This window comes from Ovis aries, chromosome 10 (genome assembly GCF_016772045.2).
Source record: "Ovis aries strain OAR_USU_Benz2616 breed Rambouillet chromosome 10, ARS-UI_Ramb_v3.0, whole genome shotgun sequence".
NCBI classification, from domain to species: domain Eukaryota; kingdom Metazoa; phylum Chordata; class Mammalia; order Artiodactyla; family Bovidae; genus Ovis; species Ovis aries.
The window spans coordinates 70,494,272-70,514,926 of NC_056063.1; the positions used below are offsets into that span (position 1 = coordinate 70,494,272).

Below are 20,655 nucleotides of genomic sequence, written 5' to 3' on the forward strand. Positions count from 1 at the left end.
TCGTCTGCTTCTGTTAGGTCTATACCATTTCTGTCCTTTATCGAGCCCATCTTTGCATGAAATGTTCCCTTGGTATCTCTAATTTTCTTGAAGAGATCTCTAGTCTTTCCCATTCTGTTCTTTTCCTCTACTTCTTTGCATTGGTCGCTGAAGAAGGCTTTCTTATCTCTTCTCGCTATTCTTTGGAACTCTGCATTCAGATGCTTATATCTTTCCTTTTCTCCTTTGCTTTTCGCCTCTCGTCTCTTCACAGCTGTTTGTAAGGTCTCCCCAGACAGCCATTTTGCTTTTTTTGCATTTCTTTTCCTTGGGGATGGTCTTGATTCCTTTCTCCTGTACAATGTCACGAACCTCATTCCATAGTTCACCAGGCACTCTATCTATCAGATCTAGGCCCTTAAATCTATTTCTCACTTCCAGTGTATAATCATAAGGGATTTGATTTAGGTCATACCTGAATGGTCTAGCGGTTTTCCCTACTTTCTTCAATTTGAGTCTGAATTTGGTAATAAGGAGTTCATGAGCTGAGCCACAGTCAGCTCTTGATCTTGGTTTTGTTGACTGTATAGAGCTTCTCCATCATTGGCTGCAAAGAATATAATCAGTCTGATTTCGGTGTTGACCATCTGGTGATGTCCATGTGTAGAGTGTTCTCTTGTGTTGTTGGAAGAGGGTGTTTGCTATTACCAGTGTATTTTCTTGGCAAAACTCTATTAGTCTTTGCCCTGCTTCATTCTGCATTCCAAGGCCTAATTTGCCTGTTACTCCAGGTGTTTCTTGACTTCCTACTTTTGCATTCCAGTCCCCTATAATGAAAAGGACATCTTTTTTGGGTGTTAGTTCTAAAAGGTCTTGTAGGTCTTCATAAAACCGTTCAACTTCAGCTTCTTCAGCATTACTGGTTGGGGCATAGATTTGGATAACTGTGATATTGAATGGTTTGCCTTGGAGACGAACAGAGATCATTGTGTCATTTTTGAGATTGCATCCAAGTACTGCATTTTGGACTCTTTTGTTGACCATGATGGCTACTCCATTTCTTCTGAGGGATTCCTGCCTGCAGTAGTAGATATAATGGTCATCTGAGTTAAATTCACCCATTCCAGTCCATTTTAGTTCGCTGATTCCTAGAATGTTGACGTTCACTCTTGCCATCTCTTGTTTGACCACTTCCAATTTGCCTTGATTCTGGGCCTGACATTCCAGGTTCCTATGCAATATTGCTCTTTATAGCATCAGACCTTGCTTCTATCACCAGTCACATCCACAGCTGAGTATTGTTTTTGCTTTGGCTTCATCCCTTCATTCTTTCTGGAGTAATTTCTCCACTGATCTCCAGTAGTATATTGGGCACATAATGACCTGGGGAGTTCCTCTTTCAGTATCCTATCATTCTGCCTTTTCATACTGTTCATGGGGTTCTCAAGGCAAGAATACTGAAGTGGTTTGCGATTCCCTTCTCCAGTGGACCACATTCTGTCATACCTCTCCACCATGACCCACCCATTTTCGGTTGCCCCTTGGGCTTGGCTTGGTTTCATTGAGTTAGACAAGGCTGTGGTCCTAGTGTGACTAGATTGGCTAGTTTTCTGTGAGTATGGTTTCAGTGTGTCTGCCCTCTGATGTCCTCTTTCAACACCTACCATCTTACTTGGGTTTCTCTTACCTTGGGTGTGGGGTATCTCTTGATGGCTGCTCCAGCAAAGCACAGCCGCTGCTCCTTAGTAGGACAAGGTGTATCTCCTTACCACCGCCCTTCCTGACCTTCAATGTGGGCTAGCTCCTCTGGGCCCTCCTGCATCACGGGTTGCTCCTCCCAGCCGCCGCCCCGGCCTTGGGTGCGGGGTGGCTCCTCAGGGCCACTGCCCTTGGCCTCGGGGTCGAGGTGGCTTCTCCTGGCCACCGCGACCTGGGACACAGGGTAGCTCCTCTCGGCGCCGCCCCTGGCCTCGGACGTGGGTAGCTCCTCTTGGCCACCGCCCCTGGCCTCGGACGCGGGGTGTCTCCTCTTGGCCGTTCCTGCGCCGTTGCCTGGCACTCTTGGCTGCTGCCCCTGACCTTGGATGTGGGGCAACTCCTCTCAGCCGCACTTAGAGCGCCAGGTCGCAGCTGCTTTACTCGATCACCTAGTAGTATAAAAACCTGTTGTAAATCAGCCATTTGTGCAGCTAATTTTCCATCCATTTTTCTCTGGGTAGACCAAAGAACATCAGTCTTTATGCCATTCTTGCAGAAAGTGCACAGTCTGTTCACTCTAAAGTAATGCCACTCTTGCTACAGCTGCTGTAGTAGCTATAGCAATAATTCCTAAAACGGCAGCAATTAACAGTCCAATAAATCGTTCAGTGTGTTTTAACACTTTCTTAAGGATTTCTTCTACAATACAGACCCTTGGGTAGCCTGCCATGGTCTATTCATTTTTACGGGAAGCCATACTCCAGATCTGATTTTTAGAATATATAGAGAATAGTCATTCTGAAATTGGAGAGAAGAATTGATACAAGTGTAAAAGGAATAATTTTGACAAGTAACCCAGAAGAGGCATTATAAAAAGTAGGTCCTATAAAAAAATACAAAAGGTAAATGAACAGATGCTTTAATCCAATGGGTTGCATTTTTATCAAAATGTAAGGAATGACCAGATGCTATAGAATTAAATTGCCCCTTCCATGCTGTTATGGGTTGGAAGGCAGCTGATATTTTCCACAATTCTGAATGTAAAGGCACATAAGGTGATTTAGGTAAGGGAGGGGAGAAACTCCTTCCATGCCAATATATAGAGCTAATAACAATGTTATTGATAGAGTCTAAAGTATTATTTAACAATATAGGCAAATCCAAGTTATTATTTTTGTCCAAAGGATCTCCTTTGGGAGGCCAATCAATAATTTCTCCACCAGAAGTATTGGCCATAATGTGTCCAGTATTAGCTTAACATAATTTCCATTGTACCCAATGTTCCATTCCAGATTTTATAGAAATAATTCAGTTAGGTAGATGGGGTGGAAACATAGTAGTATTTTCTCCTGTGATATTAAATGAAATGCTTCTAATAAGAAAAAATGAGTTTTGTTCCCTTGAGGTTCTTTAACTATAGATTACCACTTTGTAATCCTCTTTTAAGACAATGAGTTTCCACTCCTATACATATAGGGGTAAGATCTGTTCCCACAGTATAATTAACACTAACATTTGAAAGTTGTCAGGCCTCTTCTTCTGGTTTTAAAGGAAGGCTCGGGTCAAAAGATCTGGGTAACCAAGAAGAGTCATTTATGAAAACTGGAACAGAAGAATCCTCCCACGTAATTGGCCTTAATAGGGGAAGATTGGGCACATATGCCCAATAAGTATGATTGGCATCTACCATGGTAGTTACCACAGATAACATAGCCAAGAGCAAGGTAGCTGAGGTCAAAGGCTGTCCCTGTTCTTTGACCAATTTTTCCTATTCAATGGTCAATTTCTTCAATTGACCCCAAGTGGGTGGTTTGGCTTTGTCGGTCCTTGGAGCTGATTCAGGGCAGTTGCTGATTATCAGTTTTGTTATCCCCATCACTGGCGGCTCTCCCGGAGGATTGATGTCAAACCATGTCCTCTTTTTTCCTTACTTTGATATGCCTTCTTGGTATCCAATGGTGTTGTCCATCATCTGAAATGACAAGAGCATAACCTTATCCTTTTTAAAGTCTAAAGCCCTTACACCAATTGTTCATAGCATTTTCCAACCATACTGGAGTATTAACTGCAATCATTTGACCAGGAATATAGTTTTTACTAAGAATGGTGTTCTGAAAATGTAATGTTGTTGCTGGCGTTGTATGATCCAATTGTAAATCCAAAAAATTTAAGGTAAATTAGCTTGGGCTAATTTCTCTTTTGGTGTCATCAGTATGCCATACTTTTCTCCCCCTTTCTGTTTAAATAACATATTTTTTTAGAGTATGATGAGTGCATTCAAGACCACAATGAGTGGTCTTGAGAATTATATGGAATACCTGTAGAATGAGAAATATTCCAATCAGACAAAAATTTTGCAAAACCATGACTTACATATGCAGGGCCATTATCAGTTTTAACATGTTTTGGTAGGCCCATGTAAGAAAAGGCCTGCAAAAAAAGTGAGATAACATAAGCAGATGTTTCTTCAGAATGAGCAAAAGCATAAATCATGCCCATATATGTATCAACAGAAATATGAACAGCTCCCAAACGTCCAAAAGAAGGGATATAAGTAATATCAGTCTGCCAAGTATCACTGGGATAAAGGCCTCTGGGATTAACCCCTGTAGTTGTAGGAATGTGGTGAGTAAGAGTATATATAGGGTAGGCAGAAACAATATTTCTGGCCTCTTGTCTGGATAGTGGAAATTTATTCATCAAGCCATGTATATTTATATGCGTGAGTTGATAAAATTCATAAGGAGTAAGAAAAGCAATTAAAGAGTTGATGGAATCATTGCCCTTTGCCAATGGTCCAGGCAATTTAGAATGAGATCTGATATGTGTAATGTAAAAAGGGGCAGAATGAAGCCTTACTATATTTTGTAATTGAGATAACATTGTAATAATAGATGATTTAGAAGAAGCCTTTGGTAGAGATATGGTTTCAAAAATTTGTATTATCTGTATAGCATATTGAGAATCTGATATAATATTTAAAGCTGTAGAAACATCCTGTAATAAGGTAGCAATAGCCTCTAATTCATCTTTTTTTTTTAGTTTTTTATTTTTTTAATTTAAAAATCTTTAATTCTTACATGTGTTCCCAAACATGAACCCCCCCTCCCACCTCCCTCCCCATAACATCTCTGTGGGTCATCCCCATGCACCAGCCCCAAGCATGCTGTATCCTGCGTCAGACATAGACTGGCGATTCAATTCTTACATGATAGTATACATGATAGAATGCCATTCTCCCAAATCATCCCACCCTCTCCCTCTCCCTCTGAGTCCAAAAGTCCGTTATACACAGCTGTGTCTTTTTTCCTGTCTTGCATACAGGGTCGTCATTGCCATCTTCCTAAATTCCATATATATGTGTTAGTATACTGTATTGGTGTTTTTCTTTCTGGCTTACTTCACTCTGTATAATCGGCTCCAGTTTCATCCATCTCATCAGAACTGATTCAAATGAATTCTTTTTAACGGCTGAGTAATACTCCATTGTGTATATGTACCACAGCTTTCTTATCCATTCATCTGCTGATGGACATCTAGGTTGTTTCCATGTCCTGGCTATTATAAACAGTGCTGCGATGAACATTGGGGTACATGTGTCTCTTTCAATTCTGGTTTCCTCGGTGTGTATGCCCAGAAGTGGGATTGCTGGGTCATAAGGGAGTTCTATTTGCAATTTTTTAAGGAATCTCCGCACTGTTCTGCATAGTGGCTGTACTAGTTTGCATTCCCACCAACAGTGTAGGAGGGTTCCCTTTTCTCTACACCCTCTCCAGCATTTATTGCTTGCAGATTTTTGGATCGCAGCCATTCTGACTGGTGTGAAGTGGTACCTCATTGTGGTTTTGATTTGCATTTCTCTAATAATGAGTGATGTTGAGCATCTTTTCATGTGTTTGTTAGCCATCCGTATGTCTTCTTTGGAGAAATGTCTATTTAGTTCTTTGGCCCATTTTTTGATTGGGTCGTTTATTTTTCTGGAATTGAGCTGCATAAGTTGCTTGTATATTTTTGAGATTAGTTGCTTGTCAGTTGCTTCATTTGCTATTATTTTCTCCCATTCCGAAGGCTGTCTTTTCACCTTGCTTATATTTTCCTTTGTTGTGCAGAAGCTTTTAATTTTAATTAGATCCCATTTGTTTATTTTTGCTTTTATTTCCAGAATTCTGGGAGGTGGATCATAGAGGATCCTTCTGTGATTTATGTCGGAGAGTGTTTTGCCTATGTTCTCCTCTAGGAGTTTTATAGTTTCTGGTCTTACATTTAGATCTTAATCCATTTTGAGTTTATTTTCGTGTGTGGTGTTAGAAAGTGATCTAGTTTCATTCTTTTACAAGTGGTTGACCAGTTTTCCCAGCACCACTTGTTAAAGAGATTGTCTTTACTCCATTGTATATTCTTGCCTCCTTTGTCAAAGATAAGGTGTCCATATGTGTGTGGATTTATCTCTGGGCTTTCTCTTTTGTTCCATTGATCTATATGTCTGTCTTTGTGCCAGTACCATACTGTTTTGATGAGTGTGGCTTTGTAGTAGAGCCTGAAGTCAGGCAAGTTGATTCCTCCAGTTCCATTCTTCTTTCTCAAGATTGCTTTGGCAATTCGAGGCTTTTTGTATTTCCATACAAATCTTGAAATTATTTGTTCTAGTTCTGTGAAAATATGGCTGGTAGCTTGATAGGGATTGCATTGAATTTGTAAATTGCTTTGGGTAGTATACTCATTTTCACTATATTGATTCTTCTGATCCATGAACATAGTATATTTCTCCATCTATTAGTGTCCTCTTTGATTTCTTTCACCAGTGTTTTAAGTTTTCTATATATAGGTCTTTAGTTTCTTTAGGTAGATATATTCCTAAGTATTTTATTCTTTTAGTTGCAATGGTGAATGGAATTGTTTCCTTAATTTCTTTTTCTACTTTCTCATTATTCGTGTATAGGAATGCAAGGGATTTCTGTGTGTTGATTTTATATCCTGCAACTTTACTATATTCATTGATTAGCTCTAGTAATTTTCTGGTAGAGTCTTTAGGGTTTTCCATGTAGAGGATCATGTCATCTGCAAACAGTGAGAGTTTTGCTTCTTCTTTTCCAATTTGGATTCCTTTTATTTCTTTTTCTGCTCTGATTGCTGTGGCCAAAACTTCCAGAACTATGTTGAATAGTAGCGGTGAAAGTGGACACCCTTGTCTTGTTCCTGACTTTAGGGGAAATGCTTTCCATTTTTCACCATTGAGGATAATGTTTGCCGCGGATTTGTCATAGATAGCTTTTATTATGTTGAGGTATGTTCCTTCTATTCCTGCTTTCTGGAGAGTTTTTATCATAAATGGATGTTGAATTTTGTCAAAGGCCTTCTCTGCATCTATTGAGATAATCATATGGCTTTTAGTTTTCAATTTGTTAATGTGGTGAATTACATTGATTGATTTGCGGATAATGAAGAATCCTTGCATCCCTGGGATAAAGCCCACTTGGTCATGGTGTATGATCTTTTTAATGTGTTGTTGGATTCTGATTGCTAGAATTTTGTTAAGGATTTTTGCATCTATGTTCATCAGTGCTATTGGCCTGTAGTTTTCTTTTTTTGTGACATCTTTGTCAGGTTTTGGTATTAGGGTGATGGTGGCCTCATAGAATGAGTTTGGAAGTTTACCTTCCTCTGCAATTTTCTGGAAGAGTTTGAGGAGGATAGGTGTTAGCTCTTCTCGAAATTTTTGGTAGCATTCAGCTGTGAAGCCGTCTGGATCTGGGCTTTTGTTTGCTGGAAGATTTCTGATTACAGTTTCAATTTAGTGCTTGTGATGGGTCTGTTAAGATTTTCTATTTCTTCCTGGTTCAGTTTTGGAAAATTGTACTTTTCTAAGAATTTGTCCATTTCTTCCACGTTGTTCATTTTATTGGCATACAACTGCTGATAGTAGTCTCTTATGATCCTTTGTATTTCTGTGTTGTCTGTTGTGATCTCTCCATTTTCATTTGTAATTCTATTGACTTGATTTTTCTCTCTTTGCTTCTTGATGAGTCTGGCTAATGGTTTGTCAGTTTTATTTATCCTTTCAAAGAACCAGCTTTTGGCTTTGTTGATTTTTGCTATGGTCTCTTTTGTTTCTTTTGCATTTATTTCTGCCCTAATTTTTAAGATTTCTTTCCTTCTACTAACTCTGGGGTTCTCCAATTCTTCCTTTTCTAGTTGCTTTAGTTGTAGAGTTAGGTTATTTATTTGACTTTTTCTTGTTTCTTGAGGTATGCCTGTATTGCTATGGACTTTCCTCTTAGCACTGCTTTTATAGTGTCCCACAGGTTTTGGGTTGTTGTGTTTGCATTTTCACTAGTTTCTATGCATATTTTGATTTCTTTTTTGATTTCTTCTGTGACTTGTTGGTTATTCAGAAGTGTGTTGTTCAACCTCCATATGTTGGAATTTTTAATAGTTTTTTTCCTGTAATTGAGATCTAATCTTAATGCATTATGGTCAGAAAAGATGCTTGGAATGATTTCAATTTTTTGAATTTATCAAGTTTAGATTTATGGCCCAGGATGTGATCTATCCTGGAGAAGGTTCCATGAGCACTTGAAAAAAAGGTGAAATTCATTGTTTTGGGGTGAAATGTCCTATGGATATCAATTAGGTCTAACTGATCTAATATATAATTTAAAGTTTGTGTTTCTTTGTTAATTTTCTGTTTAGTTGATCTGTCCATAGGTGTGAGCGGGGTATTAAAGTCTCCCACTATTATTGTGATATTGTTGATTTCCCCTTTCATACTTGTTAGCATTTGTCTTACATATTGTGGTGCTCCTATATTGGGTGCATATATATTTATAATTGTTATATCTTCTTCTTGGATTGATCCTTTGATCATTATGTAGTGGCCTTCTTTGTCTCTTTTCACAGCCTTTGTTTTAAAGTCTATTTTATCGGATATGAGTATTGCCACTCCTGCTTTCTTTTGGTCTCTATTTGCATGGTATATCTTTTTCCATCCCTTCACTTTCAGTCTGTATGTGTCCCTTGTTTTGAGGTGGGTCTCTTGTAAGCTGCATATAGAGGGGTCTTGTTTTTGTATCCATTTGGCTAGTCTTTGCCTTTTGGTTGGGGCGTTCAACCCATTTACTTTTAAGGAAATTATTGATAAGTATGATCCCATTACCATTTACTTTATTGTTTTGGGTTCGGGTTTATACACCCTTTTTGTGTTTCCTGTCTAGAGAATATCCTTTAGCATTTGTTGGAGAGCTGGTTTGGTGGTGCTGAATTCTCTCAGCTTTGGCTTGTCTGTAAAGCTTTTGATTTCTCCTTCGTATTTGAATGAGATCCTTGCTGGCTACAGTAATCTGGGCTGTAGGTTATTGTCTTTCATCACTTTAAGTATGTCTTGCCATTCCCTCCTGGCCTGAAGAGTTTCTATTGACAGATCAGCTGTTATCCTTATGGGAATCCCCTTGTGTGTTATTTGTTGTTTTTCCCTTGCTGCTTTTAATATTTGTTCTTTGTGTTTGATTTTTGTTAATTTGATTAATATGTGTCTTGGGGTGTTTCGCCTTGGGTTTATCCTATTTGGATCTGTGTTTCTGGGACTTGGGTGATTATTTCCTTCCCCATTTTAGGGAAGTTTTCAACTATTATCTCCTCAAGGATTTTCTCATGATCTTTCTTTTTGTCTTCTTCTTCTGGGACTCCTATAATTCGAATGTTGGAGCATTTCATATTGTCCTGGAGGTCTCTGAGATTGTCCTCATTTCTTTTAATTCGTTTTTCTTGTTTCCTCTCTGATTCATTTATTTCTACCATTCTATCCTCTATTTCACTAATCCTATCTTCTGCCTCCGTTATTCTACTATTTGTTGCCTCCAGAGTGTTTCTGATCTCATTTATTGTGTTATTCATTATATTTTGACTCTTTTTTATTTCTTCTAGGTCCTTGTTAAACCTTTCTTGCATCTTCTCAATCCTTGTCTCTAGGCTATTTATCTGTGATTCCATTTTGATTTCAAGATTTTGGATCATTTTCACTATCAGTATTCGGAATTACTTCTCAGGTAGATTCCCTACTTCTTCCTCTTTTGTTTGGTTTGGTGGGCAACTCTCCTGTTCCTTTACCTGCTGAGTATTCCTCTGTCTCTTCATCTCGGTTACATTGCTGCGTTTGGGGTGGCCTTTTTATATTCTGGTAATTTGTGGAGTTCTCTTTATTATGGAGCTTCCTCACTGTGGGTGGGGTTGTATCAGTGGCTTGTCAAGGTTTCCTGGTTAGGGAGGCTTGTGTTGGAGTTCTGGTGGGTGGAGCTGGGTTTCTTCTCTCTGGAGTGCAGTGGAGTGACCAGTAATGGGTTATGAGACATCAAAGGTTTTGGAAGAATTTTGAGCTGCCTGTATATTGAAGCTCAGAGGTGTGTTCCTGTGTTGCTGGAGAGTTTGAGTGGTATGTCTTGTTTTGGAACTTGTTGGCCCTCGGGTGGAGCTTGGTTTCAGTGTAGGTATGAAGGCATTTGATGAGCTCCTATTGCTTAATGTTCCCTGAATTCAAGAGTTCTCTAATGTTTTCAGGCTTTGGATTTAAGCCTCCTGCTTCTGGTTTTCAGTTTTATTTTTACAGTAGCCTCTAGACTTCTCCATCTATACAGCACCGATGATAAAACATCTAGGTTAAAGATGAAAAGTTTCTCCACATTGAGGGACACTCAGAGAGGTTCACTGAGTTACAAGGAGAAGAGAAGATGGAGGGGGTAGTTAGAGGTAACTGGAATGAGACGTGGTGAGATCAAAAGAGGAGAGAGCAAGCTAGCCAGTAGTCACTTCCTTATGTGCGCTCCAGAGTCTGGACTGCTCAGAGGTATTTATGGAGTTATACAGGGAAGAGGAGAGGGAGGAAGTAGACAGAGGTGACCAGGAGGATAAGAGAGAGGAATGAGAAGGAGATAGACAAATCCTGCCAGTAACCAGTTCCTTAGGTGTTCTCCACCGTCTGGAACACAGAGATTCACAGAGTTGGATAGAGAAGAGATGGGGGAGAAAAGAGACAGAGGCCACCTGCTGGAGAAAAAGGAGAGGCCAGAGGAGGAGAGAGTGGTCAAGCCAGTAATCTCGCTCTCAGGTAAACTTGGGTAGTGAAGTTTGGGTTTTTAAATGTACAAAATTGACAACAAAAACTTAAGAGCAAAGATTAAAAATCTAGAGCAGAGGTTGGATTTTCAAAAATACAATATTAAAGACAAGAAGCAGAAGGATAAAGGAAGAAAGAAAAAACAAACAAGAATTATTAAAAAAACAAACAAAACAACAACAACAACAACAACAAAAACAAAAAACCACCAACAATCATCCAAAGACTATATATGGTGTTGGCCTTAAAAAAAAAAGAAAAAAGAAAAAAAAAGTCTTTTTTTAAAAAAAAATAGTAATGGTAGGTTATAGAAATAAAAATTAGAGGAGAAATAGAAGACTTAACAATTAAAAAAACAGAAAAAACAGAAAAAAGAAAAAAAAAGGAGTGATTTTAAAAATAGTAAAAATATATCTAGCCCTCCTCTGATGTTGTGGGCCATGTGGGATCACTTCCAAGGTGGTTCCCTCTGTTTAACTTCTTCTGTTTGCTGGTTTTTAAGGCTCACTAGTTCAGTCGCGCTGTGGGGACGGGGGGTGCTGCAAACAAATAGCACTGTCGTGTGCACACAGTGTCTCAGCCCCGCTTGACCTGTCCTTTCTCGCGGCGCACAAACCGCTTCGGCTCTACGATGTTCAGCCGGGAACCGTCTGGGGCCGGCCCTAGGCTGTGTGCACTTCCCCGGTCCAAGGTGCTCAGGTTCAGTGCTCAGGCAGCCCTCAGAGGCACAGATTCGGCTGGGACTGCGCTTTGTGCCCTTCCCAGGTCCGAGTAGCTCAGGAGTTTGGCGAGCGCGATTGCTGCAGCTTGTCACCTTTTCTGCCGCTGCTGCTCAGCTTTCTGGGTGGACCGCTGGCGCACCCCATGAGGCAGATTGTGACTGTCCAGCACCCCCAGAAGTCTTAGCAAAGGAGCCTGCTTGCAGTTTGGTAAGTAAAGTCTCTCTGGGTCTGCAATTGCCCTTTTCCAGTCCTTACGGCTCTGGCTGCCTGTCCCCGGCGGGGGATGGTCTGCAGCCAGCTTTTTCCGTTCTGTCCTTTGTTCTGTGCTCGGTCCTGGCGGTGTCTTATGTTCGAGCTTTTCGTGTGGTAGCTATTCCACAGTCTGGTTTGCTAGCCCAAGTTAGATCGTTCTGGTTGCGCGTGGGGCGTTCCTGCCCGATTCTTACAAAGCTCTGCAGCCCGTGCCTCCCGCGCGTCCCTGCCCTGCCCCCACTTCCCAATGGCAGATGCAGGTGTCTGTGCTGCTTTTCCGCTGGGGGAGTTACTGGTGGGCTTGTAATCTCTTGGTTTTAATTATTTCTTTATTTTTCCTTCCTGTTATGTTGCCCTCTGTGTTTCCAAGGCTCGCCACAGACTCGGCAGGGAGAGTGTTTCCTGGTGTTTGGAGACCTCTCTTCTTAAAATTCCCTTCCCGGGACGGGCTTCCCTTCCCGGGATGGAGCTCCCTCCCCACCTCCTTTGTCTCCTTTTTCGTCTTTTATATTTTTTCCTACCTGTTTTTGAAGACAATGGTCTGCTTTCTGGTTGCCTGATGTCCTCTGCCAGCCTACAGAAGTTGTTTTGTGGAGTTTGCTCAGCGTTGAAATGTTCTTTTGAGGAATTTGTGAGGGAGAAAGTGGTCTTCCTATCCTATTCCTCCTCCATCTTTATGCTGTTCCCCTAATTCATCTTTTTGAACGGAGGCTATGGTAGATTGACAAACCTTTGTTGTGGGTCCTGTATAACCGGCTTTGAGAGTTTTATTTGTGTCAGTAAAATACATGGGGGCATTAGCAAGAGAGTAAAAATAGGAATTATCCATTTGTGTTTAGCAGCAGTAGTAATCAAAGGTGACTTTGGAAAATGGTTATGAACCTCACCTATGAAATCAGCAATGGTGATTTGCCAATCCATACTGGTAACAAATAATCTGTGGATTTGATCATTAGTGAAAGAAAAAACAATTTCATATGGCTCATAACCAGAAAGTTGTATACATCTGGATCTCATTTTTGAAATAAAAAAGGAAATAAGCATTATGTAAGTAGTCATTATTTTCTTAGGAGTGTGGGATAAAATTCCCCATTCACGGATACCCTGCAGTTGTCATAATATTCCTGTGAAGTGAAGTTGCTCAGTCGTGTCTGACTCTTTGCGACCCCATGGACTGTAGCCTATCAGGCTCCTCCGTCCATGGGATTTTCCAGGCAAGAGTGCTGGAGTGGATTGCCATTTCCTTCTGCAGGGGATCTTCTCAATCCAGGAATTGAACCTGGGTCTCCTGCATTGCAGGCAGACGCTTTACCGTTTGAGCCACCAGGGAAGCCAATATTCCTGCAAGGGAATCTAAAGCAGGAAGAATAAGTAAAGAAATTGGCACAGTCAGATCTACTTGTTTAAGTTGTCTTTGTTGTATAGCTTGATTTACAAGATCCAATTTCTGTTTAGCCTGTTCTGTTAGTATATGGGATCTGTTTAAATCAGATTCTCCTTGTAGGATTTGAAATATATGTGTTAAGGAATGATTGGGAATTCCTAAAGATGGTTGTAACCAATTTATATCTCCTAATAATTTCTGAAAATCATTTAAAATTTTCAAGGAATCAGTTCAAATTTGTATTTTTTTGTGGTTTAATAATATTTCTTTGCAATATATATCCTAAATAGGTATATGGTTCCTGCTCTTGTGATTTATCAACAGCAATATATAACCCATATTCTTTTAATTTAATCTCTGTATTTAAGAAAACACATTGAAGTTCCTCAGCAGAAGGAGAAGCTAAAAGAATATCATTCATATAGTGGATAATATAAGCATGAGGGAATTGTTTCTTAATAAATTTAAGTGGTTGGGAGATGTATAATTGATATAATGTAGGACTATTAAGCATTCCTTATGGCAATACCTTTCAGTAATATTGAGACACTGGTTTTTTATTATTAATTGACGGTATAGTAAAAGCAAAATGGAGAGCATTAGATTCTTGTAGAGGAATAGTATAAAAACAATCTTTAAGATCAATGATTTTTATTTTCCAATTTCATGGTATCATAGAAGGTGACAGAAAGCCTGGTTGTAAAGCACCCGTAGGTTTGATTGTAGCATTAATTTTTCTTAAATCAGTTAACATTCTCCATTTCCCAGATTTCTTCTTAATAACAAAGACAGGAGAATTCTAAGGACTAGTAGTTGAGGCAATATGATTAAGAAATAATTGTTCCTCTACTAGCTGTTCAAGAGCCTGAAACTTTTCATGTGATAGGGGCTACTGCTCTGTCCAAGTAGGCTCATCAGATTTCCATATCAACTTTAGTGCTGTTTTTGTTTTTTGGCAGTGGCCTCACTAAAAAGCCTGTGTATTTTGAATAGGATTCTATCCCATATTTACCATAATTTGTTTAGCTTGAGAAGATATAGTAAGAATTATTACATAAGCTGTCCATTGCATCAATAGATCTCATCCCCATAAATTAATAGGGATATCTGCAACTAAAGGTTGTAAAGTGGCAGGTTGTTGTTTGGGGCCTGAACAGGTCAAAATATTAGTACTTTTTTGAATATTTTGCATAGTTCCAATTCCTGATGCTGGGAAAGATTGAGCGCAGGAGGAGAAGAGGACGACAGAGGATGAGATGGCTGGATGGCATCACCGACTTGATGTATATGAGTTTGGGTGAACTCTGGGAGTTGGTGATGGACAGGGAGGCCTGGTGTGCTGCTATTCATGGGGTTGCAGACAGTCGGACACGACTGAGCGACTGAAATGAACTGAACTGAACTAAATAATGATGACGTTGAACATCTTCTCATGTAATTATTAGCCATCTATATCTTTGCTTTGGAGAAATGTTTGCTTAGGTCTTTTGTCCACTTTTTGATTGGGTTATTTGTTTTTCTGGTATTGATTTGTATAAGCTGCTTGTATATTTTTGAAATTAACCCTTTGTCAGTTGTTTCATTTGCTATTATTTTTTCCCATTCTGAAGGTTGTTTTTTCACCTTGTTTACAGTTTCCTTTACTGTGCAAAAGCTTTTAAATTTACTTAGGTCCCATTGTTAATTTATTATTTTTATTTCCATTACTGTAGGAGGTGGGTCATAGAGGATCTTGCAGTGATTTATGTCCTAGTGTTCTTTCTATGTTTTCCCCTGAGATTCTATAGTTTATGGTCTTATATTTAGATCTTTAATCCATTTTGAGTTTATCTTTGTGTATGGTGTTAGGAAGTATTTTAATTTCATTCTTTTACATGTAATTATCCAGTTTTCCCAGCAGCACTTATTGAGGAGACTGTCTTTGCCTCATTGTATATTCTTGCTTCCTTTGTCAAAAATAAGGGTACCAGTGATTTTGTTAGTGCTTTGGTTGCAAAGATGTAGAAGTTTTGAAAGATTTACCCCTAAGCTTACTTGTACTGTAGGCAGCGTTGTTTTTAATGAACATTTTTGCAGAATGCATCATTTTTCAGGAACAGGTATATTGTATTATAATAGAAGTCCTAAACTTTGTTTATACTTAGTGGATGCTTAATAAATGCTGACAGATTTTTTATAATTAACTACATCACAAGAATTTTAAAAAGTGATTTCAAGGAATGACTGTACTGACAACCAGATTACAAGATCACTTGAATTGTCTAGAATATAAAAGCTTTAAGAGTCATAATAATTTGCATAGTTATTACTACTATTTTAGAGAAGTGGAGATAACGTTTAATTTTCAGTGTTTGATAAACAATCATCCATTAGTTTTAGAAGCTGAGTAACAGGAAACCATACTTGTTTTCAAACCAGTTACAAACTGTAAAAAAGCAGCTGGTCACAAAATGCACAACCATTAAATTGCAGTCCTATTGACAATCCTTGGCTTGACAGGGAGGTAGGGACACTCACCACTGGCAATTCTGCCATATTTACAGTCTGTGTAAAAATATCACCCTGGGCAATTCATGTTCTGTTGTCTTCTTTGATGCACTTTGTGTATGGCACTGCCTCACTCAAGGTGGTGGAAGTTAGCAAAACATCTACTCCAGAGTTAAAAACATTCACAAAATCATTAGCAATGAGTCATCTCACTTTCTCTGCTTTGATAAAATAGTTCTCATACTTTTCTTTTAATAAGAAAGTTTCCTGGGAGGATTCTTCCCCTCCCCACATCATTGAACCCTTCTTGTTTAGTTGCAGCATACATGGCTCCAGTAGACACATCAAAGTCAAATCAGTGACCATGTTCTAACCTATCAAATCTTGCCATATTTGATGCCACTTCTGATGTACACAGCACATGGTAGCAGACAATTGAATAACTGGTTAGGGCAGGGACACTTCAATTACTTTGGCCCCCTCAGACTCAAAAAGATTAGCAGCTTTGGACCAAAGAGATTGTATTTTACTTGACAATTCTGGTATAAGATATTCCTTTGGAATTCCTATACATCGTTTGCTCACATCTGTTAAACTAGGAAGCATAAATGGTTTGAACAGGATCTTAAATTGTGGTAGAATCTTAGAGATCCTGCCCAGCTAGTATACTCAACACAATGGCACATCATCTACACATCTAGTTAAGATTCTGGGCACATCACTGAATTCACCAGGGGAATGAGGCCATGACAAGAAACTAAGTCATAGCTGGATTTTAAACCAATGTCCTCATAGTGGGCAGCTGGATTGCTGGTTGATCCTCTGGAACCTGATCCTAAAGCAACGGAGCAAGTGAATGCTGACACAGCCACTGCACTCCCCCCTGAGCTTCCTCCAGTTATGAGCCAATTTGAATCCTCACTCTCACCATGAGACTTCTGCGTCTTCTTTTCTATATATTGTTTGAATAACTCCATGGGTTTTTAACTGGTCCAAAAATGTCATCTGTGCTTCTGTATCCCATAGCAGACTCATCTGAGTTTGTTTTTACCATTAACAGAGCTCCCTGATCCAGCAACCTCTGTGGAATTTAAGGTGATACATAACTTTTCAGTATGATGCACATGTTGTCTTAATGCCAGATGTGCTAAAGTTGTCTTTTACTGCAGTAGGAATTTCATCTAAATCCCCCAACTTGCTTTAAGACCACCTCTTCTGATACAGTAACTTGGTCTTCTTGATAAAGGAGAGCTATCTAACTCAGTTGGAGTAACCTGGCCTTGTTCTAGTGCCACAGAAACTTCTTGGAGGGTCCAAACCAACGTGGTCCTTGTGCCCTGCCTGCCACCACCAGGGCCTGGTGACAAAGGAGAAACAGTTGTTCTTTTGAAGTAGAAGGTGGTTATCACATTTGTAGCTTAATGGCACAATAGATAAGGGTGTCAAGGACTTGAAGGCTATTTATGAGGTTTAGGGTAGTAGGTTACTATTCACGTCCATTTACTTTTTCGAACATCATCACATGCTTGTTTCAGTTGCTTCCTGTGTTGGTTAAGATTCTGTGCCTGTAGGTCATAGAATTATGCATGGTAAAGCTACTTTTCACAGAAATATAGTTTGTTTTTCACTCATGCAAGAAACTTTGTAAGGCTTTGTATCTGTTTTCTGGGGCTGCCATAACCAAGTACTACAAACCAGGTGGTTCAAACAATAGAAATTTATTGTTTCCCAGTTGTGGAGGTTGGAAGTCTGAAATCAAGGTGTCAGCAGGGTCACTGATCCCTCTGATTTCTGGTCACAGGGAGAATCTTTCTTTGCCTCTTCTAGATTTTGGTGGTTGCAGGCAAACCTTGGGTTCCTTGATTTTTAACTGCTACCACTCCAGTTTCTGTTTTCTTCAGGTGGCTGTTTTATGCCTGTGTTTTCTCTGGGTCTCCTTATAAGAACATCAGTCATATTGGATTCAGGGCCAACCCGACTCCAGTATGATTGCATCGTAATCAGATCCTAATTCCAAATAAAGTCACGTTTTGATGTAACTGGAGTTCCTAGATAGGACTTCAGCATATCTTTTGGGAGAGGGATATAATTTAATCTGTAACAAGCTCCATGGCTAGTATGATCTTCCATCATGTCAAATGCATTGACCTTGACCATGCTGGCAGCCTCCAAGGCCCAGGCCATGCGGTGGAGAAAGGTCCTGGTTGTTGTCACCCTCCACTGACCTGGATTTAGTCACATGGCTGCTCCTATCTGCTCAGGAGGCTGGAGAGAGAGGGCCTCTTTCCAGGTTGCCATGTGCAGCTAAAACCCAAGGTTTTGTTTGCATGGAAGAAAGAGTGCAGGTTTTGAGGACAGCCAGTAGTCTCTGCCACATGTTCATAGTACTTGGGGGTGGGGGTGGGAGTGGTCTCTGTTGTTCAATTTTTTTCCCACTGTGTGTTTTCTCATTGAATTATTTTTAGCATTTAAAGTGTAAGAGGGAGTTTCCTGTATATGATTGTCTTAGTTTTCTAATGATTTTTAAGACTTTATTTTATTCAGCTAAATTGCATTGAATAGTTCTTATTAATAATTGGTGTGGAAAATAGCAAGAAGTGGAAGATGTGATCATTCTGTTGAGGAGGAGAGGACTTTGACTAAGGAGCAGAGACAAGTGTTTGTGAAAAGATGCTTGTGAAAAGTAAGAGAGATGGAGACTTAATAGCATTATCTTTTAAGAATGATGATTTTAATGATAGTTAATGACAAGCAGTGATAGGGATTTGATACACAGGAGGAGGAAAGCAGAGTAAGGCTTTCATTCGGAGTTTCTTCCATAGGTCTTATGTTCCCAGCCTGTCCTTTGCCATCAGACTGCTGAAGGCCTGGAAATGACCTTCTGCACTGTGTTCCCAGCAGTGTTGCATGGTGCTTGGAACCTGGTGGGATTCAGTAAATATTTATGGAATTATTTTCTGTCAAAACCTGTTTGTATTATTAATGACACAATAAAAATGTCCCGGTTCTTGATGTGTTCAAATTTGGAGACATATTTGTTCTTTAAAGGGGAGACAGTATACTTGTTAAGAAAGTTACAAAGATAGTTGCATGGCCTGGAACTCTTTGTGTGTGTGTGTGTGTACGTATATACACACTATAAGCTATATGTGTATACTGTGTGTACTATACTATATGTTATTATAGTTTATACTACATATTATTTAGTATTTCTAATGACCTAATGTAATAAAATACAGTTGTAAAATATATTGCAAACTTTATGGAAGCAATTATTTTGCTTGTGCTTTGTTCCTATAGTTTAAACAGTCTATGTTTTTTTCTTTTTCTGTAGAACTTTCTGTTACTTGATGAGCTACCACAGTGTGATCATCAGCTGCCATCAGATGGTAAAACAGTTGTGAACGTGCAAAATTTCACTGCTTTTTGGGATAAGGTAACAAATCCTTTATTTCATGATTGTGACTGCTAAAGGACAACTGTGACATAGATTTATTGGAGGATTTTGAGATTTTACACATGATATAAAATGTGACTTGTCAATTTACCATGAAAGTATGTTATAAAAATTCTGAATCAGGAATGAGGTTTGCAATTAACAGAGATTAAAAATAAAGATGGTTGTTTTGAGGCACTAGCCTGCAGTCTTCCTGGTCTACCAGCTCCCCAGTTAAGGTCTTTTCCTTGCCTCAAAACCTTGTCTCTCAGATTCATTGCCTATCATGCAGTGAGTAGAGCGAGTTTGGACTCAGTAACAATTTGGCTTAGCCAGCCAGGAGCCTTACTATTAATGGCTAGCCGGCACCAATCACGGAATATTTGAGCAAGACCATAGTAGCTGGTGGGATCATTTGTCCTGAGGTTCTTTCCTTCAAGATTCCCTGAATGGGTACCAGCTTCCCTCAGCTTGACAGTTGAGACAAGGAACTGGCAAACTTCTAGAGTCAACAGACTTGATTTTGGTTGTAGGGTAAGTCTACCCAATTTGATAGCTGATTCAACTGGTTCACTTGTTTTGTGTGTCGTTTTGTGTTAAGAGCCAACGGGCTTGATCTTGAAGGGTAAGTTGCTCCGGTGTGCACACTGGGAACATTTTTTTCCTCTTAATCTGGGCTTTTCCTTTACAGGACAAGCTAATTTGGTTGGGTACCTGTTTACAGAGGGGAGGTGTTGTTGGACTCTACCCTGAACCAGTTCATTGGGAACTAGTTCTCATGGGGCATGCCCGCCATAGCTCATATGTAGGGTAAATTTTTTTTTATCTAATTTGGGAATTGGTCCAGTTGGAACCAGTTCATTTGGGAGCTAGTTCTTGTGGGAGTGGGTAACCTACATAGAATTAATTCATTTGTTTTATAGGGTAAGTTTATTTACACTGTCGGTGGCCAGTTCATCTGCATGCATTGATGCTGGAATCTGTCTTATACCATTTTTGTTGGAAATTGTCTGCATCTTTTGTATTTTGGTATTTTGTGTTTTGCAAAAATGGGAAATATTTCATCCTTCCCAAAGGAAAGATCTTTGGGGTGCATATTAGATATGTTAAGTTCAAAAGAGCAATGGTCTCTGTATGGCTCACAATGAAGCAGTCTGGTAGTCAGAAGTGGTTTACAAAGCATTTCTGTGTAAAGAAGTGTAAAGCACTTTTGTGTAAAGAAAAAAATTCTTCTCTTTACAAAGGAGAGGAATGCTCTGGTAATGAACATGCCTGGGGGTGGGGCGGCTCCCTTGGACTTGAGGCATCCAATTCTAATTTCCCCTACAGGAACTCCAGAGAAAGAAATGACAAACCACTGTGGTATTCTTGCTTGGAGAATTTTATGGACAGAGGAACCTAGCAGGCTACAATCCATGGGATCACAAAGAGTCAGACACGACTGAGAAATTAACACTTGCTAACACTAAAAATAAAGTCAGCCCAAGGCATTTGACATATTATTATTTATCTCACTTTCAAGAGAACTTTCAAAGGGTTATCATATTTTGAACTTGAAGTAAATGCATTTATAATATTAGAATTTGTAGGA

General features: G+C 39.4%; 1 protein-coding gene and 1 pseudogene across 1 annotated transcript in view; one reads left to right on the forward strand and one right to left on the reverse strand.

Moving 5' to 3' along the window:
• LOC101106781 (ATP-binding cassette sub-family C member 4-like) overlaps positions 1–20,655 on the forward strand; it is a 321,113-nt gene that overhangs the window by 117,743 nt on the left and 182,715 nt on the right. Inside the window, exon 9 of the mRNA XM_042254990.2 lies at positions 18,963–19,064. Within this exon, the coding sequence (XP_042110924.1) occupies positions 18,963–19,064 (102 nt within the window). The remainder of the gene's footprint in view (positions 1–18,962; positions 19,065–20,655) is intronic.
• Positions 15,479–17,812, reverse strand: LOC114116713 (glutamyl-tRNA(Gln) amidotransferase subunit A, mitochondrial-like; annotated as a pseudogene).